Genomic DNA, 18,345 nt, shown 5'->3' on the forward strand with positions numbered 1-18,345 from the left:
GCTGTACCGGTCTCGGAGGATTCCGGAAGGAGTTGCCTGCCGGATTCCGGATAACGAGATCGAACCGGATCCGGAAGACGACGAGCATGTTGTTTTTCTCGCTCACTTTGAGCGCGGCTTCGGCCTTCCTGCCTCTACTTTTTTCCGGGATTTCCTGGATTTCTACGATCTCCAACCTCACTCACCTTCCTGGCAACGCCCTTTTCTATCTTTCTTGTTATGCCACCTTCATGGAGGCTTACATCGGCATTCGTCCCACTCGTGAGACGTTTGCCCGTTTCTTCAACCTGCGGATCAACTCCGTTCAGGGCAAGGAGATCCCCAAGCCCAAGCCGCCCGTGCAGTGCGGCTCCTCGCATCGTCGGCTCCCGCCAAGGGCACTTTTCTTAAGCTTTCCGGCCTCGAGTCTTGCCGCACCTGGCAAGGAACTTTCTTTTACGTGAAGAACACCGGCCGCGCTGATCGCATCAATCTTCCTCCATATCAAGCGGGGCCCCCCAGTAGAACCAACTGGAGCTACAACCCAAGGACGGAACACGCCGAAACCAACCGGGTAGTGCGTTTCTTGGCCTCTCTGAAGAAGGAGACCAACATCTGTTCTGACGATATCATCCGGACTTTCATATCGCGCCGGGTGCTTCCTCTGAAGCGCCGCGCACATAGGATGAGCGAGATGTATGGCCCAGGCGATCCTACCAAGATCACAGGCCGCGCTCTCAGCAAGAAAGACGTTGTTCTCAAGGCCAAGCAGATTTGTCAAACTGCTATGCCTTTTGCGTGGGAATGGGGCCTCCTTCCCCTCAGTTTCTCTAACCGTCCGACCCAAGAAGTAAGAGATTGCGCAATTTGGGGTTGTCTTTGCCGGTAAGTTTCTGCTTTGCTAACCATCTTTTACCTTGTTTCAGGCCGGGGACCGCTTCCCCTCTATCCAGGCAGAGCCGCGAGGACCTCTCCGGAAGCGTGCCTTTGACTCCTTCGACCCGGATCCCTACATCTTTTGGAAGGATCTGAAGATGGGGAAGACTCCGGCTGCGCGCCTTGGCCGGGACCCGCCGGAGCCCACCGGAAATCCGGAGGAGCTGGTTGTGCTCGAGGTATTTTCTTTTCCGGCTTCTTATACTTTGCCATTATCGCTTTCTTGCGAATTGCTTCTTAGCCATATCCAACTCACAGATCCACGAGCGCGTGCCGCCCCTGCGCGCCGAGGCCGGCACTGAGTTTGTGGACAAACTCATGGCCCAGGGCCAGAAGAACAAGCAGCCGGCATCTACTGCCGGCTCCAGCCATGCTCCTCCCTCCAAGCGCTTCCGGACGGAGCCCGTGGGGGAGAAAGAAGTGGGCGTGCGCCGCTACGGGCGCAAAGCGATGCCAACCGCTTCCGGGTAATTTCATTTTCCGGCTTGCCTCCTTTTTTGCTAAGTTCTTTTTCCGGTTGCTTCTTCTCAACCACTTGTCTTTTTTCTTTTTCTCAGCCCCGCTCTCAAGCTTGGCCCAAGGCCATCGGGCTCTGAGGGATCCGCAAGGACCTCAACCCCTCCTCCTCGTTCAAGCCCGGCACCATCTGGTGCCAGAACACCTCTGCCTCCCTTTCGGGGGCACAACAACGTCGGGGCGTGCGGCCCCTTCACTGTCAGATCACCGCACGGAGGAGGATCTTTCCTTCCTCCCGGAACACCAAGACACCGGCGCCAGCAACACCGGCGCCGGAGAAGAAGAAGCTGCCGGGCGGGCGGAGCCTTTTGCTCCTCCCGTCCTCGAAAAGACAACCTCCGCGCCGGAATCTTCCGCGCCGGAAGGCTCCAAGACGGGTGACGCTCCTAGCGCTCCCCCTTCTCCACGCACCATCCTCATGCCTCCGCCTGAGGCTCCTCGCGCCCAGCCCTCCAAGGCCGCTCCTGGCGCGCCGCCGGCTAAGACTTCCGGGGCCCCTTCTACCGCGCCGCCGCCCAAGCCCTCCAAGCTCATCAAGGGGAAGGCGACGGCCTCCAGCGCCGCCTTCCCGGGCGGCCAGCAGCCCTTGGTGCTGCACGTCTCCAAGGCTGCCAAAAGCGCCAGCATGAAGGCCACCGGCCTCCTCGGCCGCATTACGGAGTTCCAGCGCCAAGGCCGGGACCTGGGGCACCTCCTGCCGTATGCCCAAAAGTGGAACGCCGCGGACATCACTCCGGCGACCCGCGGCATGGGCAAGGATCGGCTGCCGGCACCTGATCCTGTCGGGGATCGGTGTTCTGAGGAGCACTTCATGCGGCTCCGGGCTGCCGTAAAAGAGCTTGACAGCGCGTGGTACGATTCCACGAACAATCTGACGGTATGTTCTATTAACTTTCAACCTTTGCCGGTTTCTTCGTTTCCGGTTCTGCTTTATCTTTTCCTTAGTTTCATGCCGGTTTCTCTCTTGTCTATCTTCCCAGTCCCCGAGTTTTGTGGTGAGAGCGCAGCTCTTAGCGCAAAACTTAACTTAAGTTTTTAGCGCAAAACCGGCACTGCCAGTCCCCGAGTTTCGGGTTAAACATCTTCTTCTTAACACATAATTTACCTTAGAAATGCGCAAAACCGGCACTGCCAGTCCCCGAGTTTCGGGTTAAGAACTTGGTTCTTAGCACAAAATTTTACCTTATTTCTTCTTTTTCTTGAACAGGTCACCGCTGACACTCGGAAGGCCCTCTTCGAGGAGCTTTTATGGGAGCACCGGGAGCTCGCTGAGGCACATGACAAGTGCCAAGGTAAGTTTTTCGTTTCACCGGCATCTTTGCTACCGGAAACCTCTTTTCCTTGTGATATTTACAATTTCTGTTCAACAGTGATCCCGGAAGCTTCCATCGATGCTCTCAAGGAGCAGCTCGCCACGGCCCAACGTACTATTTTTTCCTTTCTCCTTTGAACTTGGTTTCTTTTCAGTTTTACTAGTGTAGCCTTGCTAACACTCATTTTTCGATAACTGGGGAGAAGGATGAGCTCAGCCGGCAGCACCGGGAGGAGCTAAACGCCCTCAAGACCAGCTACCAGGAGCTCAAGTCTCAGTTGATTCAGCTGGGGCTTGACCACGCCAAGGCCCTCAAGGCCGCTGAAGTGACTGCAGCGGCCAAGTTGGACGAGGCTCTGGAGAATGCCTGCAATGCCACTGTGGTGTTGCGGGCAGAGCTGGAGGAGATGACCAAGGCCCGGAAGGGTGCCGAGGAGAAGGCCGCGCGGCTGGAGGAGGGGCACAAGGAGTGCGATCAGCTGATCCTGCAGACCGACACACTTGCCCTCCGTAAGTTGTTTTCTTTTACACTTTGACTACTGCATACGAGCCTTTTTTCCTTCGACCCCATTTTTGTTTCCGCTATCTTTCCGTCCGGTCTCTCTTCTTCCGGATTCTTTTCTCTCCGGTCTCTTTTTCTTCCGGTCTCTTTTTCTTCCGGACTCTTTTCCTTCCGGTCTCTTTTTCTTCCGGACTCTTTTCCTTAAGCTTTTTCTTTCTTTGCACAGGCCTCTTTCCGGACTCGCAGAGGTATGCCGTCAAGAAGGTCGACGCGCAGCGCAAGGACAAAGGCCAAGCGGATCTTACCGTGCCATGGACGCCCAAGGACCATCTGGTCGCGCTTAACGCGCGGGTGTCCCATATGCGCTGCATAGACCGCAATCTTTCGGACATCCCTGATGTAGCTACCCAGCTATACAGGACTTTATGGCCTGGCGAGGAGGTGCCGGACACCTTCTCCCTCATCAACGACCGCCTGAAAGGTGCCGGCAGGAGGATCCGCGAGTGGCAGTGCTCTGCTGCCCGCGCTGGAGCGGACTCCGCCCTCCGCGTCGCCTGCTCCTGGTACCCGGAGCTCAATCTGGACGCCCTTACCGGCGTGCGCGAAGGCGCAGAAACGGATCTGGACCCGATCCTCTCCGCCAAGCGGCAGGATCGCGCGTACCGCATCGCGGAGTATGCCGACATGCGCACCTTCATCCCTCCCCCTCCTGGCGTCACGGATTATCTCGACGAGGAGGAGGGTGAAGCCGAAGAAGAGGTCCTGGGCGATGCTGGTGCCGGCGATGCTCCTCCGGAAGCCCCTGCTGCATGATGATTTCCTTTGAAGTGTTTGCTCATTATATCTGTTGGTCCTGTTGCTTTAAGACAATATCTGTTAAATTCTGCCCCGGAATGCCGGGGCTTATGATGTAAAACTTAAGTTTGCCTGTGGTTGTGCTACAACATTTCCTGCCGGTAAGTTATACCGGTAGCTAAGTACTTATGAGTTTGCCTTAACATATTTTGCTTTTGGTTCCGCTTTTATCCTGCACTGCAAAGATTTCTCAATTGCTTCCGCATCCAATTTGATGCATACTTGGTTCTTTTGCCTTGGCTCTGCCTGCCTTCTCTGGGCGTTCTTTGGCGTATGAGCACAAGGTTCTTTCACCAAACAAGCATCTTCTTGAACTTAGAAATAACTTTGAAATTTTGAAAAAACCGGTTTAACCGGGGTTAGTTAAATTTTTCAGATTGTTCTTTCCTGCTCTCCCTTTTCGCAGTTCATGTGCTTATCCCCTACCGGTTTATCTTGCTTGCCATGAAGCCGGTTTGCGGACAGCAGCAGAGTCGAAGACTCCGGTAGGATTTAGCACACTACTAAACCGGAAAGAAAAAACATTCAATAAGCAACCGGTAAACTGAAAAAATAGACAAGTTACATGCAACTTAAGTTGGGGTAGTCCCGAGATTCACTCAAGGTTCCGGCATCTTTTATTCATAGCATATAAGGTACAAAAAGGAACTTCTTACACCACCACTTCAAGAGTAGAAAGGACGCAACAGAGCTACGTTCCATGGACGCTTGCTCTCCTCGCCGGACCTGTCCGCCTTTCCTTTCTTCCATTCCTGTGCATCTATCAAGTAGTATGCATCATTGTGAAGCACCTTGCTTACAATGAAGGGACCTTCCCACGGTGGCAAAAGCTTATGCCGGCCTTCAGGCGCTGCACCGTGCGAAGTACAAGATCTCCTTCCCGGAAAACTCTTGGGTTAACCTTCCGGTTATGATAGCGTCTTAGGTTTTGCTGGTAAATGGCTGTTCTTGCCAAAGCCAGCTCTCTTGCTTCTTCTAGCAAGTCCACATCGTTTTCTCTGGCCTCTTTGACCTCTTGCTCAGTATAGAGCTGTACCCTTGGTGAATCATGGATGATATCGGTTGGTATCACCGCTTCGCTCCATAAACCATGAAGAAGGGAGTGTATCCGGTAGACCGGTTTGGAGTTGTTCTTATACTCCACAGTACTGATGGTAGCTCATCGAGCCAACATCCCGGTGACTTTTCCACCGCATCAATGAGTCTAGGCTTGATACCGGAAAGCACCAAGGCATTCATTCTTTCTACTTGGCCATTGCCCCGTGGATGTGCCATCGAGCACAAATCCAACCGGATGTTCTTTTCTTCACAGAACCTTTTGAACTCACCTTGAGCAAAGTTGGTTCCGTTATCGAGTGATGATCTTTGTGCGGGTATCCATACCGCAAAATGACATCTTTCAAGAATTTCACAGCTGTATGCCCATCACACTTTGCGATAGGTTTTACTTCCAGCCACTTGGTGAACTTATCCACCATGACCAAGATGTGAGTCATGCTGCTTCTTGCAGTTTTGAATGGTCCAACCATGTCAAGGCACCAAACAGCGAATGGCCATGTTAGCGGTATTGTCTTTAAACCGGATGCTTTGGGGTATGGTTTTGCTTGGCGTACCTCGGCAGCCGTTGCATTTTCTTACCAAATCCTCAGCGTCCTCCAAAGCGTTGGGCCAATAGAACCCATGCCGGAATACTTTTGCTACCAAAGCCCTTGATGAAGCATGATGCCCACATTCTCCTTGGTGAATTTCCTCAAGCATTTCTTTTCCTTCCTCCGGTTCCACACATCTTTGAAGGACACCGTAACGCTTCTCTTGTACACCTCACCATTGATGAATGTGTAAGCTTTGGACCTTCTTTGTATCCTCCTTGATTCATTTTCGTCAGCCGGCAAGGTGCCGCTGATCAGGAATTCCTTAATAGGTTTAACCCATGATGGTATTTCTCGAACCAAAAACACCGGTGCATCTATCTCCATGCTATCTACCAGCATCGTTTCTTCCGGTATGGGTACAGCAGTCCCCGAGCCTACCGGAGCAGTCCCCGAGCTTGCCGGAGCAGTCCCGGGTTCCCTTCATCGATATCCATGGGTACTACGTGTGACTCTGGTACAAAAATTGATTCTGATTCCGGGCTCGGCTTGATCGATGGCACTCTTAGGTGAGCCAAAGCTATTCCGGAGGAATTTCTTGCCTAGATGAGCCCAACTTGGACAAAGCATCCGCGGCTTCATTTTCTGCTCGCGGCACATGGTGAAACTCACATCCTTCGAAGAATCCGGCAATCTTTTGCACGTGAAACCGGTACGAGGCCATGTTGGCGTCTTTTGCATCCCAATCTCCTGAGCATCGCTGCACCACAAGGTCTGAATCGCCATAGCAAATGATCCGGTGTGCACCGATTTCTTTGCGACCTTAAGCCCATGGATCAAAGCTTCATATTCAGCGACATTGTTCGATGCCCTGAAATGTACTTGCAAAACATACCGGAGGTGGTCTCCTTTTGGTGAAGTAAGCACCACACCGGCACCTAGACCTTCCTTGAGCTTAGATCCATCAAAGTGCATCTTCCAGTATTCTATCCTCTGATCGGCGGTTTGTATTGCATCTCCGCCCAATCAACAAGGAAATCAGCCAAAGCCTGTGATTTTATGGCATCTCTTCTTTCATATACCGGCACGTACGGTGATATCTGGATCGCCCATTTTGCAATCCGGCCGCTGGCATCTTTGTTGCACATGATGTCGGAAATTGGTGCTTCACTCACCACCTTCATGGGGTGTTCCTCAAAGTAGTGCTTGAGTTTTGTGGCGGCCATGTACACGCCATAAGTCATTTTCTGGAAGTGAGGGTAGTTTTGTTTTGAGAGGGAGAGCACCTCGCTCAAGTAGTATACCGGCCTCTGGACGGTTTTTTCTTCCTCTTCTCTTTCAACCACAACCACTACACTCACAACCCGGTTTGTTGCTGCTATGTATAACAGCATAGGCTCCCTTTCTAGAGGTGAAGCCAGTACGGGTGCTGTGGCTAGCATCGTTTTTAGCTCCTTAAACGCTGCGTGCATCGAGGGGTCCAGACGAACGTGTCAGATTTCTTCATGAGAGCATAGAGTGGCAGAGCTTTTTCTCCCAACCTGCTTACAAACCGGCTCAGCGATGCCAAGCTTCCGGTAAACTTTTGCACATCTTTTAACTCTCGAGGGATAGCCATTCTTTCTATCGCCCGGATCTTTACCAGATTAACCTCTATGCCCCGGCTTGAAACCAGGAAACCGAGCAGCTTGCCGGCGGGGACACCAAAGGTACATTTTGCCGGATTGAGTTTCATCCGGAACCGCCTTAGGTTATCGAATGTTTGCCGGATGTCATCGATTAAAGTGTTTTTTACCTTAGTTTTTATCACGATGTCATCCACATAGACTTGCACATTTTTTCCAATTTGATCAAACAAGCATTTTTGCATACAGCTGGTACGTTGCACCAGCGTTGCGCAACCCAAAAGGCATAGTGACATAGCAATAAGCCCCGTGCGGGGTAATGAACGCAGTTTTTATTTGATCTTCCTTTTTAAGGGAATTTGGTGGAAACCGGAATAGGCATCCAGGAAGGACAACAACTCACACCCAGCAGTTGAATCAATCACTTGATCGATTCGTGGCAAAGGAAAAGGATCTCTTGGGCAAGCCTTGTTCAGGTTGGTGTAGTCGATGCACATGCGCCACACCTTCGGAGCTTTTGCCTCCAGGTTCTCATCTTTCTTCTTTTCAACCATTACCGGATTGGCCAGCCACTCGTGTGCGGGACCTCCACAATGAATCCGGCAACAAGCAGCTTGGTTACTTCTTCTCCTATGATCTTTCTTCTGTCTTCAGCGAACCGACGCAGTGGCTGCCGCACCGGCTTGGCATCTTTCCGGACGTTTAGAGAGTGCTCAGCCAGCTCCCTCGGAACACCTACCAAATCATCAGTTGACCAGGCAAAGATATTCCGATTCTCACGGAGGAAGCTGACGAGCGCGCTTTCCTATGCTTGATCAAGGCCGGCGCCGATACGAACGGTGCGCTCTGGGTAAGCCGGATCCAGCACAATGTTCTTTGTTTCATTGGTTGGCTTGAATGCCGGTGTGCCCATGTTTTCACTCATTGCCGCCAAACTCATTTGTGAGGATTGAGCCAGCGCAACAGCTGTCTGCATTCTTTTCTTTTCCTCCGCGATCACCAGCGATTCTGCTAGGTTTGATCCGGCAGATGCAGTTTCCAGTGAGATCTTATAGTTTCCCACCACAGTCAATGGCCCACGAGGTGCCGGCATCTTCATCTTGAGGTAAGCCGTATGAGTGGTGGCCATGAAAGCAGCCAACGCCGGTCTCCCCAGCAATGCATGGTAGGGACTGTCCAGATCCACCACCTCAAACTCCAGATTTTCCACCCGGCAATTGTCACGTCCTCCAAATGCCACGTCCACCCGAACTTTTCCTATCGGGGCACAGGACAAGCCAGGGACGATCCCATGGAACGTTGTGCGCGTTGGCTGAAGCATGTTTTCGGTTATGCCCAGCGTTTGCATGGTGTGCTTGTACATGATGTTGATGCTACTGCCATTGTCTATCAGCACCTTGCTGAACTTCACTCGAGTTTGCGGCCCTTTCATGATCGGGTCCACAACAAGAGCATATCCACCCGGATTCGGCATGATCTTTGGGTGATCCTTGGATGACCAGGTAATTTCTGATTGGACCACATCATGTACTTGGGAACTGCCGGCATCACAGCATTGACCTCCATGGAGCGCCGGTGTACACTTTGCCGGTCTGTTGGCTCGATGACAAAGACAACACAGCACAGATGCGGATCTTCGTAAACATTCCGGCCTAAAGGTGCCGGTGGAGGTGGCTGGTTATCATTTTGCTCCACCCGGTTAACTTGCTGGTACTGCTGCCGGTTTGGCTGCACCGGTAAGGCGTTTGCCCCGGTAAGTGGTGGTGGTGGCGGTAGCTGTTGTTGCTGCCGCGGCATGTCTTGCGGTGGCCGCGCATCTTTCACTGTTCCTTTTTGCATCAAGTACTTGGTCCAGGTACAATCCTTCGTCAGATGGTTTGACGGATGTGCCGGATTCGGCGTGTGCCACCGGCAAGGTTGATCCATGGCAGCTTCCATGGTGTATTTCGCGGGTTCTTGCCAGTTCTTCTTCTGGACCCAGGGTTTCTTTTCCACCCATTGTTTCTTAGGACCCGCCCATGGCTGCGATCCGGTTTTTTGCCTCTGGCTGTCGCTGGCCTCAAAGTTTTCCTGCACAACAGCAACTTGCTGCGGACCGTACCTTCGATCCGGAAAATCTTCCCTTCTTTTGTTATTCCGGTTGTCCCGGTGTTGTTCGTGGCGCAGCTGTTCCGGCTCCGGTTAGATCTTTGCCGGTTGCGTTGGGTCTCCCAACGCATAGCTATCCGCCACACGTATCATCTCTGCCAACGTTGTCGGCATGTTGCGCTGCAACTTTTGCCACAACGGTGAACCTCTTCTGCACCCACTGCTAAACCAAGCAATGGCTTGTGCCTCGATCACCCCCTCACAGGAGTTCCTTGTGGTGTTCCACCGGGCTAGATAATCCCGGTCTGTTTCGTTCGGGCGCTGCACGCACAGAGCAAGTTGCTGCGGCCTGTTTGGCCTCTGATAGGTGCTGCTGAAATTGCTCACAAAGGCCTCCTCAAAATCCAGCCAGCCATTTATGCTTCCTGCCGGCAAGTTGTTTAGCCAGATTCTTGCCGGTCCAACCAAAAACGATGGTATGATCCTCACGGCCCAACGCCGGTTTCCTCCTCCTGCTACGGTTCCTCCACCGCCTGCAACGTATACCGCGGTCACGTAATCCGCGAGCCAATCTTCCGGCTTCGTGGTGCCGTCATACGTCTTTGTGTCACGGGGCAACATAAAGTTGCGAACTGGTGGTTTTTCTTTCATGATCCTTGGGCCAAAACACTTTGGACCTGGAGGACCTTCCTCCTCGATCATTTCTGACAAGTATACTCTATCCAGACGGTGCCTCGCATCCCGTTCCGGTAAGTATCTCTCTCCCAGGCGTTCTCCCAATGGGTTCCGGTATGCTGCCGGTTTCGTGGAATCGGCTTCATCGTGACATTCCGGTACCGCGGCCCTTGCCTGCCGATACCTTGGGGGATCTATTTCCTCCTCCTCGTACGCTGCCCTTGCAGCTCGATAGTTTTGCCCGGTCTCATATCTACCGGCATGATTGTTTCCGGCATAGCCTCTGGCATAGCCTCGCTCTGCCCCTTGGCTTTTTCTACCGGCATCGTGTTGCCCGGCTTGTTGCTTTCCGGCAAGAACCGGATCGTACACAGTCATCTGCTGCGCATTCACTTCTTTTTCTCTCCTTCTATCCGGATGGGGGACGAAGCCTGCCCATGGGATTTGCTACCGGCATTCTTTGTTGAACGCGCGGATTTTGAGGCCGCTGCCTTGTTCAGCTTAGCCAGCTGCTCAGCATTTTGCTGCTCAATGGTTTCCAGCAGCTCTCTAACACGCTCTTGCTGCTTTACCAAAGCCTCTCCGGAAAGCGACTCGCACAGCTCTACAGCGGCCTTAGCAGCTTTTATAGTTTTATCCGGGCTGCTATACTTAGGCTTTTCCACGATGCTAACAGATGCAGAGGCGCTCTTGCCGGTAAGAATCTCTTTGCGCAAATCTTGATCTAGGTTGCGAGCTTTTAGCCGGTTTTCCGGCATCCTAGCAGCATGCGCGCTAACAGAAGCAAAGCCATGGGCAGCGTTATACTCACGTACGGTTAGGTTCAGCTCGCGCTGCTGCGCCCGACGATGTCCTTGCCGCTCTCCAGCATCTTCTGGCGCTGCGCCTCCAGCTCCGCCTGAGCCGCTGCCGGATCGATGTTCTGCGCGATGGGGGTGGCGAGGACGTTCATCGCCGCCTGGAGCGGTGTCTCCGGTGGCGCGGATGATGCTCCCGCTGCGCCTGCGCCGCGCTCCAGCGGTGGCTTAGCCGCACGGGTCGAAACCGCGCGACCGGCACCTTCAGCCGCAACCTCCTTTCCTGCACCAGCCACACCGGTCATCATTACCTCGACGCTGCCGGCGGCGCGGCCAGCACAGAGCCATCTTGGCGGGTCCGGTGCCACCAGCACCGGCGAGAGGCGCTGGCGCACGGGGACGGTGCCGAAGTAGACGCGATGGCTGCCGAACTCGATGATGCGGCCGTTCTTGGGGAAGACGCCGCCGTTGGCGAAGCAGCCCGCGTTGTCGTTGATGAAGTCCATGGCGTAGATGCTCTGCACCAACGCGGACACCGTACGTTCGCCGGAGATCTCGAGAACGCCCGCCCGAATGTGAACTCCATCAAGCGCCACTTCAGGCCCCACGGTGGGCGCCAACTGTCGTCGTGGTGAACGAGCAGATGCCATAGGATGGCTTAGATTGGGGCCGAATGGACGCAAGAGGATTCGGGGGAGGGTTTGCGATCAGGTGGGAAGAGATTCCGGATGGTTTCCTCAAGAACTTGGCCAAGGCCAGAAGTTGAAGAAGAAAGACACAAGGAAGAACTCCCTCTAGATCACCATGTTCATAGATTCACACAAGTTACAGGCTCTGCCTTCCTACATACACGCGTACATACTTGCCCGTGAAGATGGGCTGCCCCCTCTCCTTATATAGGGGAGAGGGTGGCTTACACTGCAAGAAACCCTAATGGCATCTTTGACTGGACAAACTACTTTACAGAGTTACTGTACAAAGCTACTTTAACTGGCTACTGTACAAAGCTACTTTAATCATAGATGACACCGGGGCCTTCTTTTATCATAGAAGCTGACGTCCCCCGGCTTCTTTCTCCGTCACCTCTCTCTTTGGCGCCAGGGCTCTGAATAAAGTTACTTGGCGTAGCTCATCCTTGTCTTCTTGCTCTGAAGAGAATCTTTGACCAGTCCTGCCGACAGGCTCTCCTTTCCGGTATCTTTTATACCGGGTCCCGGCATACCCCTTTGGGGATACCGGCTTAGCCTTGCTCTCCCGGATTCCTTCTAGGCTTCCGGCAAGAACATTAAACCGGTATCTCGATGGCTCAAACCATCCGGTTTGGCATGCCTTTGGCATACCGGGGGTTATCCCCCCAACATTATGTATCTCCTTCGTCTCTTCGGGGTTCGTTCTATATGGTGCCCGATTGGGTAGTGAAGCTCCGGGAATCAAGTCGATTTGATGCTCAATACCTCGCAATGGTGGAAGTCCTGCGGGTACCTCATCTAGAAACACGTCGCCAAATTCCTGCAAAACATTAGAAACACCAAGAGGAAGAGGGGTCATGTCGTTAGAAATCAAAACCGTAACCCTGTACAAGAGCACAAGAGGCATGGCTGTAGGATCCTCACGAAATTCTCTCATGTCTTCTTTGGTTGCTAATGAGACTAAATAATTCACTCTCTCACTTTTCGTTATATCACTCACAACATTACAATTCTCTCGCCTATCTAAAGAAGCATCCTCCAAGTTGACTTCAACTTTCTGACGAGACTCATTGACAATTTGCTGTGGTGTCATAGGCTGTAAATTAATTTTCTTGCCCTTGAACTCCAAGTGATATGTATTGGCACGACCATTGTGTTGCACAGAACGGTCATAGAGCCAAGGCCGACCCAATAGTAGGTGACATACCGTCATAGGAACGACATCAAAATCAATGCAATCCTTATACGGTCCAATAGCAAACTCCACACGCACCATGTGGTTTACCTTCATCTCACCATTGTCGCTCAACCACTGAATATAGTATGGATGTGGGTGTGGTAGATACTTCAACTTGAGCTTGGTACACAACTCCTTGCTTGCTAAATTGCGGCAACTCCCGTCATCAATAATGACCTTGCAAGCCTTGTCAGGACCAACTAAAGCCTTTGTTTGGAACAAATTGCAGCGCTGAGTAGATGCACTAGGCAATACATTAAGAGCACGCTGCGACATAACAATGGTGCGAGCATCAGACGGATATGCATCTTCACCATCAATGTCATAGTCATCATCTTCTGGAGCATTAGGATCAACATCATCTCCAGTCTCGTACTCATTTTCCTCATTGATAATCATGACTTTGCGGTTAGGACAATCTCTCTTGAAGTGACCCTTGCCACCACATGTATGACAAGCCATATCACGGTTACGCGCAGTAGACACATTAGAGCCACTCGTACTCGCAGCAGATTCGGACTTCTTTGTGTTAGACACATTGGAGACCGGCTTGCTAGGCGGAGTAGAGTAAGGGGCGGATTGCGTCGAAGGCGCTGGCGCCATAGATGGGGCCGCGCGGGGTGTGAAACGCCCAGCTCCTGTAGCTCGACCTTTGATCTTTGCTTCGTCAGCCAACTGTGATTCAGCTTCTCGTGCATGATGTAACAATTGATTCATATTGGTGTAGCTGTAGTGACGAAGAATGCCTTTGATATCATACTTCAAACCGTTGAGGAAACGCTGCATTGTCATCTCGAGAGACTCACGGACACGGCCACGCTGCATAAGCATCTCCATCTCCATGTAGTATTCATCCACAGTCTTCACACCTTGTCTCAATAGAGTCAACTTATCATATATATTCTGCAAGTAATTTGTAGGTACAAAGCGAGAAGTCATCGCCTCCTTCATAGCACGCCATGTGCGTATAGGTTGCTCACCATCCTCTTCTCGGTTACGAACAAAAGCATCCCACCAACGCAAAGCATAGCCATCAAATTCGGAAGAAGAAAGCTTGATCTTCCGATCTTCAGTATAATGTGGATGTAAGCTCCACAACTTCTCAATCTTGAGCTCCCAAGTGAGGTATTCTTCAACATCAGCTCCTCCTTCAAACTTGGGTATCGAAAACTTGGGCTTACCCAACCCATCTTCCTCATCTTGTCCACGACCATTGCGGCCAAGTGGAGCCCAACCGCGAGGACGATTACCACATGGCGCATCACGAGCTTTGTGTGCGTCATCTTGAAGCTCAGGATCTTCGTCATCTTCTTGTTGTTGTTGCGCGGTCAAATTCTCAACAGCTAAACGCAAATCAGCAAGACTGCGCTGTACATCCGTCATTTGATCTTGCATTGTAGTGACGGTCACATGAGTAGCATCCAGCTTTTGGGAGATCTCTTCAACCTTCCCATTAAGCACATCGTCCTGAGCGTGGAATTCACGTCGCATCTCATTACGAAGAGCCTCATACTCCCTCCATGTGATGATATCGGCAGCACTCTTGTTTTCCTGGTTAACAAGTTTATGATCACTAGCAGACATCGTTAGTAGATTAGTGCACTAAATCAAAAATATATGGTGGTACTCTCACAACTCACTCAAAACTGATAAGAAAAGGAGATCTTACCGTTCCAAAGTAAATTAGTGTTGCTTACCACTTGTAGTAACAACTAGTGCACGGATGTAGTGAAGCGAATATCAAGGGTATAAGAACAAATCACACAGCAAAGCAGGATATATGTGGGGCTGTAGGTAGGCTACCTATTTGCACCAATAACAAGCTCTAGCGCTGACCGTAGACAACCAATGATACTCACACAAGACGATATAATAGGGCAATGCAACTATCTGGAGGAAAGGTTGCAATGCACTAGAGAGACGCTAGCAAAGCTCAACGGGACAGGCACAAGATTGCTCAACTACGGGTGCAGTAAAGTAAACTTAGGCCTTTACTTGATTCAACTAGCACTTCACTTTTCTTTTTTGGAATTTTCTTTTTGTATAACACACGCAGCTATGTAGCTCTTTTTGCTTCTTTTCAATTTTCTCTTTTTTTTGATTATCTGACACAACTCCTTGATAACACGGCCAACAGAAATATGCAAAGCACCGATAACCTAACGAGCAGCCTGTCGAGCGGTAAAACTAGTCTCTTCTGGGGAAGTTCCTAGTCACTTTATATCAAAAGGCTGTGTCTATGGTTGGGAACAAGCACACTGTACGCTATGTGGACTTGGAGTAACAAAAACTGACACTAGACGACAAAGTAACACAAGATGATAGAGTAAACTCAAACCCTAAAATACTAGATGGAAAGAAAAGATACGCAAAAACAACTATGAAAAGTAACTAAAACTTGAAAGTAGTGCAATCTAAGGCTATGGCAAACCCTAACCCTAACTTTTTTTATATGGCTTTTTTCTGGATAGGAAAACACTCACAACTCAACTATGGGGTGGATTGTGGATGGCTTACCGAGGAAAACTGGAAATCTGATACCAAGATGATATGGGATGGCCCGATCTTCTCAGTAAGCAACGGTGGTGATGATGATCACGGGGTGATGGCAGCGGAGAAACACGACGATGTAGTGGATGATAACTTGTATGACGCAACGAGATCTCTCGATTGATCCCTGTCGCCAATGCAACAGCTCTCAACCCTGCAAGATATTCGCAACTCCACACACTTGCGCACGTAGCCGCCGACCACGAAGCGGTAAGTTGCAACCGTCTAATTCCCAATGGAACAGCAGATCACACAAGACTTTTTCAGGATCTACACAATATCAAGCAATATGTGTAGGGATTCAATAGTTTTGCTAGAGCAAACAACTAAGAACTAGGGTTTATCTTAAACGTGGTCTAAAGCAGCTAGGGGGTCGTCCAAGGCACTTATATAGGCGTCCGGTACGAGTCCTGGTCGAAAGATACAAGTAAAACCGACCCAGAAAAGATCTGGTCGAGACAGACTCGGACGGATCCGGTCTGGAATCCGGTCAACCGGGCCATGGACCGGGCCAGCCGGTGTGGCATCCGGTCAACCGGGCAGCAACCGGAAAGTTCGCAAAACTTCGTTCGGTTTGGCTCCGGTACGATGCATCCGGTTGGCGCCCGGTCAACCGGGCCAGGGACCGGACTGGCCGGTATGGAGGCCGGTCTAACCGGGTGCTGGACCGGTCTGGACGTCGACTTCTCCTCTCGCGCATGCCTCCCGCTCCTCCCTCGCGCGTCCATGAGATATCTTCATGTCCAGCTCCATGTCCAGCTTCACGTCCACCTTGACGTCCGTCTTCATGTCCAGTTGCTCCTCTACTCCTCGTGCGATGCTCGTCTCCTCTTGATACCTGATAATACATAAGTAATAGGACTTAGACAGTATAAAGTTCTCATCAATCAAAGTATCGTTTAGAAACAAGTTCACCTGTTGTTTAAGTAGCTTCGCACGAGCCCTTGTCATTGGTCCAATCCGAACTTCATTGGACTTGAGCTTCACAGCAGGTTCATCTTCATTTATTAGTGACAGAGGTAGTGGTGTAGTAGGGATGTCCTCATCAAAGGAACTAGTTCCTAAACCTAGCTCCTATTTAGCTAGAATCTATTCATAGCCTCTATAGCTAGTTAAATACTCTACAAATAGAGTTCGCGATAAGACTAGACTACGAGTCGTTCTTCTGGAGTTATTTGTAGTTTTACCTCATTGTAAAGTAGGAGGCTGTGATGATCTTATGTAACAGAGTCAATGTTGTAATTCTATAGACATGCCTTGGACCCGCATATGTTTCTGTTGTACCACTCTGAGCGATATAATACTAGTGGAACGGTGTTTCATTGGTGTTATATCAGACTTGCATACTACACCATGCAGTGGTATGCCGGGTCACCACACTAGCTCCGCTGTCCGCCCTGCTGTGCACCACCCTGCTGTCCGCCACCCTGTCGGGGAAGAAGCAGCCCGCCACCTCCTGCTCGCATCGGCCATGGCACGAGCCGACACTGGCTGGCCAGCCCCACCTTGCCCTGCCAACCGCTGCCACCCCCAGCATCCGTCCAGGTGCCGCCACCTCTGCCACACGCATGCCATGCCTTGGAAAACTTAGGCCCGTTGATGCATGGCACGAGCCTGCACCGTCCTACCGGACGCCCGTCGCCCGATCATCCTCCTCTCTGCCACCTCCCGCACCAGAAATTGCCTAAGGTTCACGTGAAATTGGCCGGCTTCATCGGCGGAAGGGAACCAACTTCCTGAAATTTCCCTCACGCCAACAATGCAGGGAACTGAATAGCTCGGCCCAAAATCCATGTATATGCAGCATTCCGCGGAGCAACGGGGTTTGTTGCAAAAAATATTCGGCTAGCGCATTTTTCCTGTATCTTTTTGGGACCATTTTCTGCCCGGTACCACATACTGGCGGTTATTTTGCGGGTTTCTGCCGGATAAGTATCTTATAGAGAGATGCTCTAACTTTTTCTTTTGGCCACCAGTCAAATATATGGCCGTACATTTCTGCATAAAGATCAGTGCTAAAAGCATCGGTGAGAGACTGCAACGAGCATCCTCGTCATCGATTTGTTCATCGTTTTTCCTATTTTATTTGTCGTTTTTGGTTTTTTCCACATATCGTTGGGTTTTCTCCCTTTCAAGGGTCTTCATTTTCCTTTTTTTCTCCGAGAGGACGCCACGGCGTACCATTTTTTTATAGAAGGTAGCCGTGGAAATCCGATCTTGTTAGAAAGAAACCCCTTCAAAAAAGGGATACAACTCCCTCAAATAGGGTAGCTTCTACTCCAAGTCTCTTCATTTCCATTTTCAGCCGGTCAGGGAATTTCTCCTGTCGGATAGGGAGAGAAGGGGTGGCATCAAAATCACCATTATCGGAAGGGCAAGGCAGCTCGACTCCAAGGCATGGGTCGATGTAAGGGTACACTGCCCCTATGTGTGGTTTTCGGTAATTAAGATAATCCCTATCGACTAATGTTTTCATTAAGTTACATACAAACGAATATTTCATAGGTATTGTTTGAAGACCATGTGTTGGATTTAAGTATGGATACAATGACGATAAAAATGTACCTTGAGAATTGCCATCAGGATCATCAATTCGAACAGATAAAGATGATATGATCAAGAAGAAAAACTAAGATGAAGTTGTGTGAAACTCAAATAAGTAATTGTCTAGCTTACGTGTTAAGAAATGGATGATCAAGATATTGCGAGTTCTTTTCCAAGAGAATAATTCAAGATATAACTCTATGTCGAAGTTATAATGTCTCATGAGTTGAGTCATGGTTGACCAAGACTTGGAGCATACAATAAAATGGATAATTCGTTATGTGCCTCAATATATTATGATAGAGCATTAGAAAATACAAGGTTGAGAAGAACAAGTTCAAGATGACAATCTCAAGAATATCATATACTTGAAGCTTTTTATCCGTTTGGTGATTATGGACATGTGAAGACATACCTTAATGAAGCTATCCCAGAGTGGTGTATGGGATGT

The 18,345-nt window shown here is 50.6% G+C and overlaps 1 protein-coding gene and 1 pseudogene across 1 annotated transcript; both read left to right on the forward strand.

The window, feature by feature from the left end:
* Positions 1–18,345, forward strand: part of LOC127316113 (uncharacterized) — an 800,711-nt pseudogene that overhangs the window by 164,532 nt on the left and 617,834 nt on the right.
* On the forward strand, positions 2,999–4,243 carry LOC127313424 (uncharacterized). Its single transcript, XM_051343929.2, has 2 exons — positions 2,999–3,253; positions 3,472–4,243. The coding sequence occupies exons 1-2, from the start codon at positions 3,151–3,153 to the stop codon at positions 4,056–4,058; spliced, it is 690 nt and encodes a 229-aa protein (XP_051199889.2). The 5' UTR covers positions 2,999–3,150; the 3' UTR covers positions 4,059–4,243.

The sequence above is a fragment of the Lolium perenne genome, chromosome 7 (assembly GCF_019359855.2).
Source record: "Lolium perenne isolate Kyuss_39 chromosome 7, Kyuss_2.0, whole genome shotgun sequence".
Classification (NCBI taxonomy): Eukaryota; Viridiplantae; Streptophyta; class Magnoliopsida; order Poales; family Poaceae; genus Lolium; species Lolium perenne.

Excerpts from the sequence above, each read along its gene's own strand:
- LOC127313424 (XM_051343929.2), top strand. The coding sequence starts at position 3,151 with ATGACCAAGGCCCGGAAGGGTGCCGAGGAGAAGGCCGCGCGGCTGGAG. Across the intron at positions 3,254-3,471 it reads GACCGACACACTTGCCCTCC|GCCTCTTTCCGGACTCGCAG; the intron begins GTAAGTTGTTTT and ends TTCTTTGCACAG.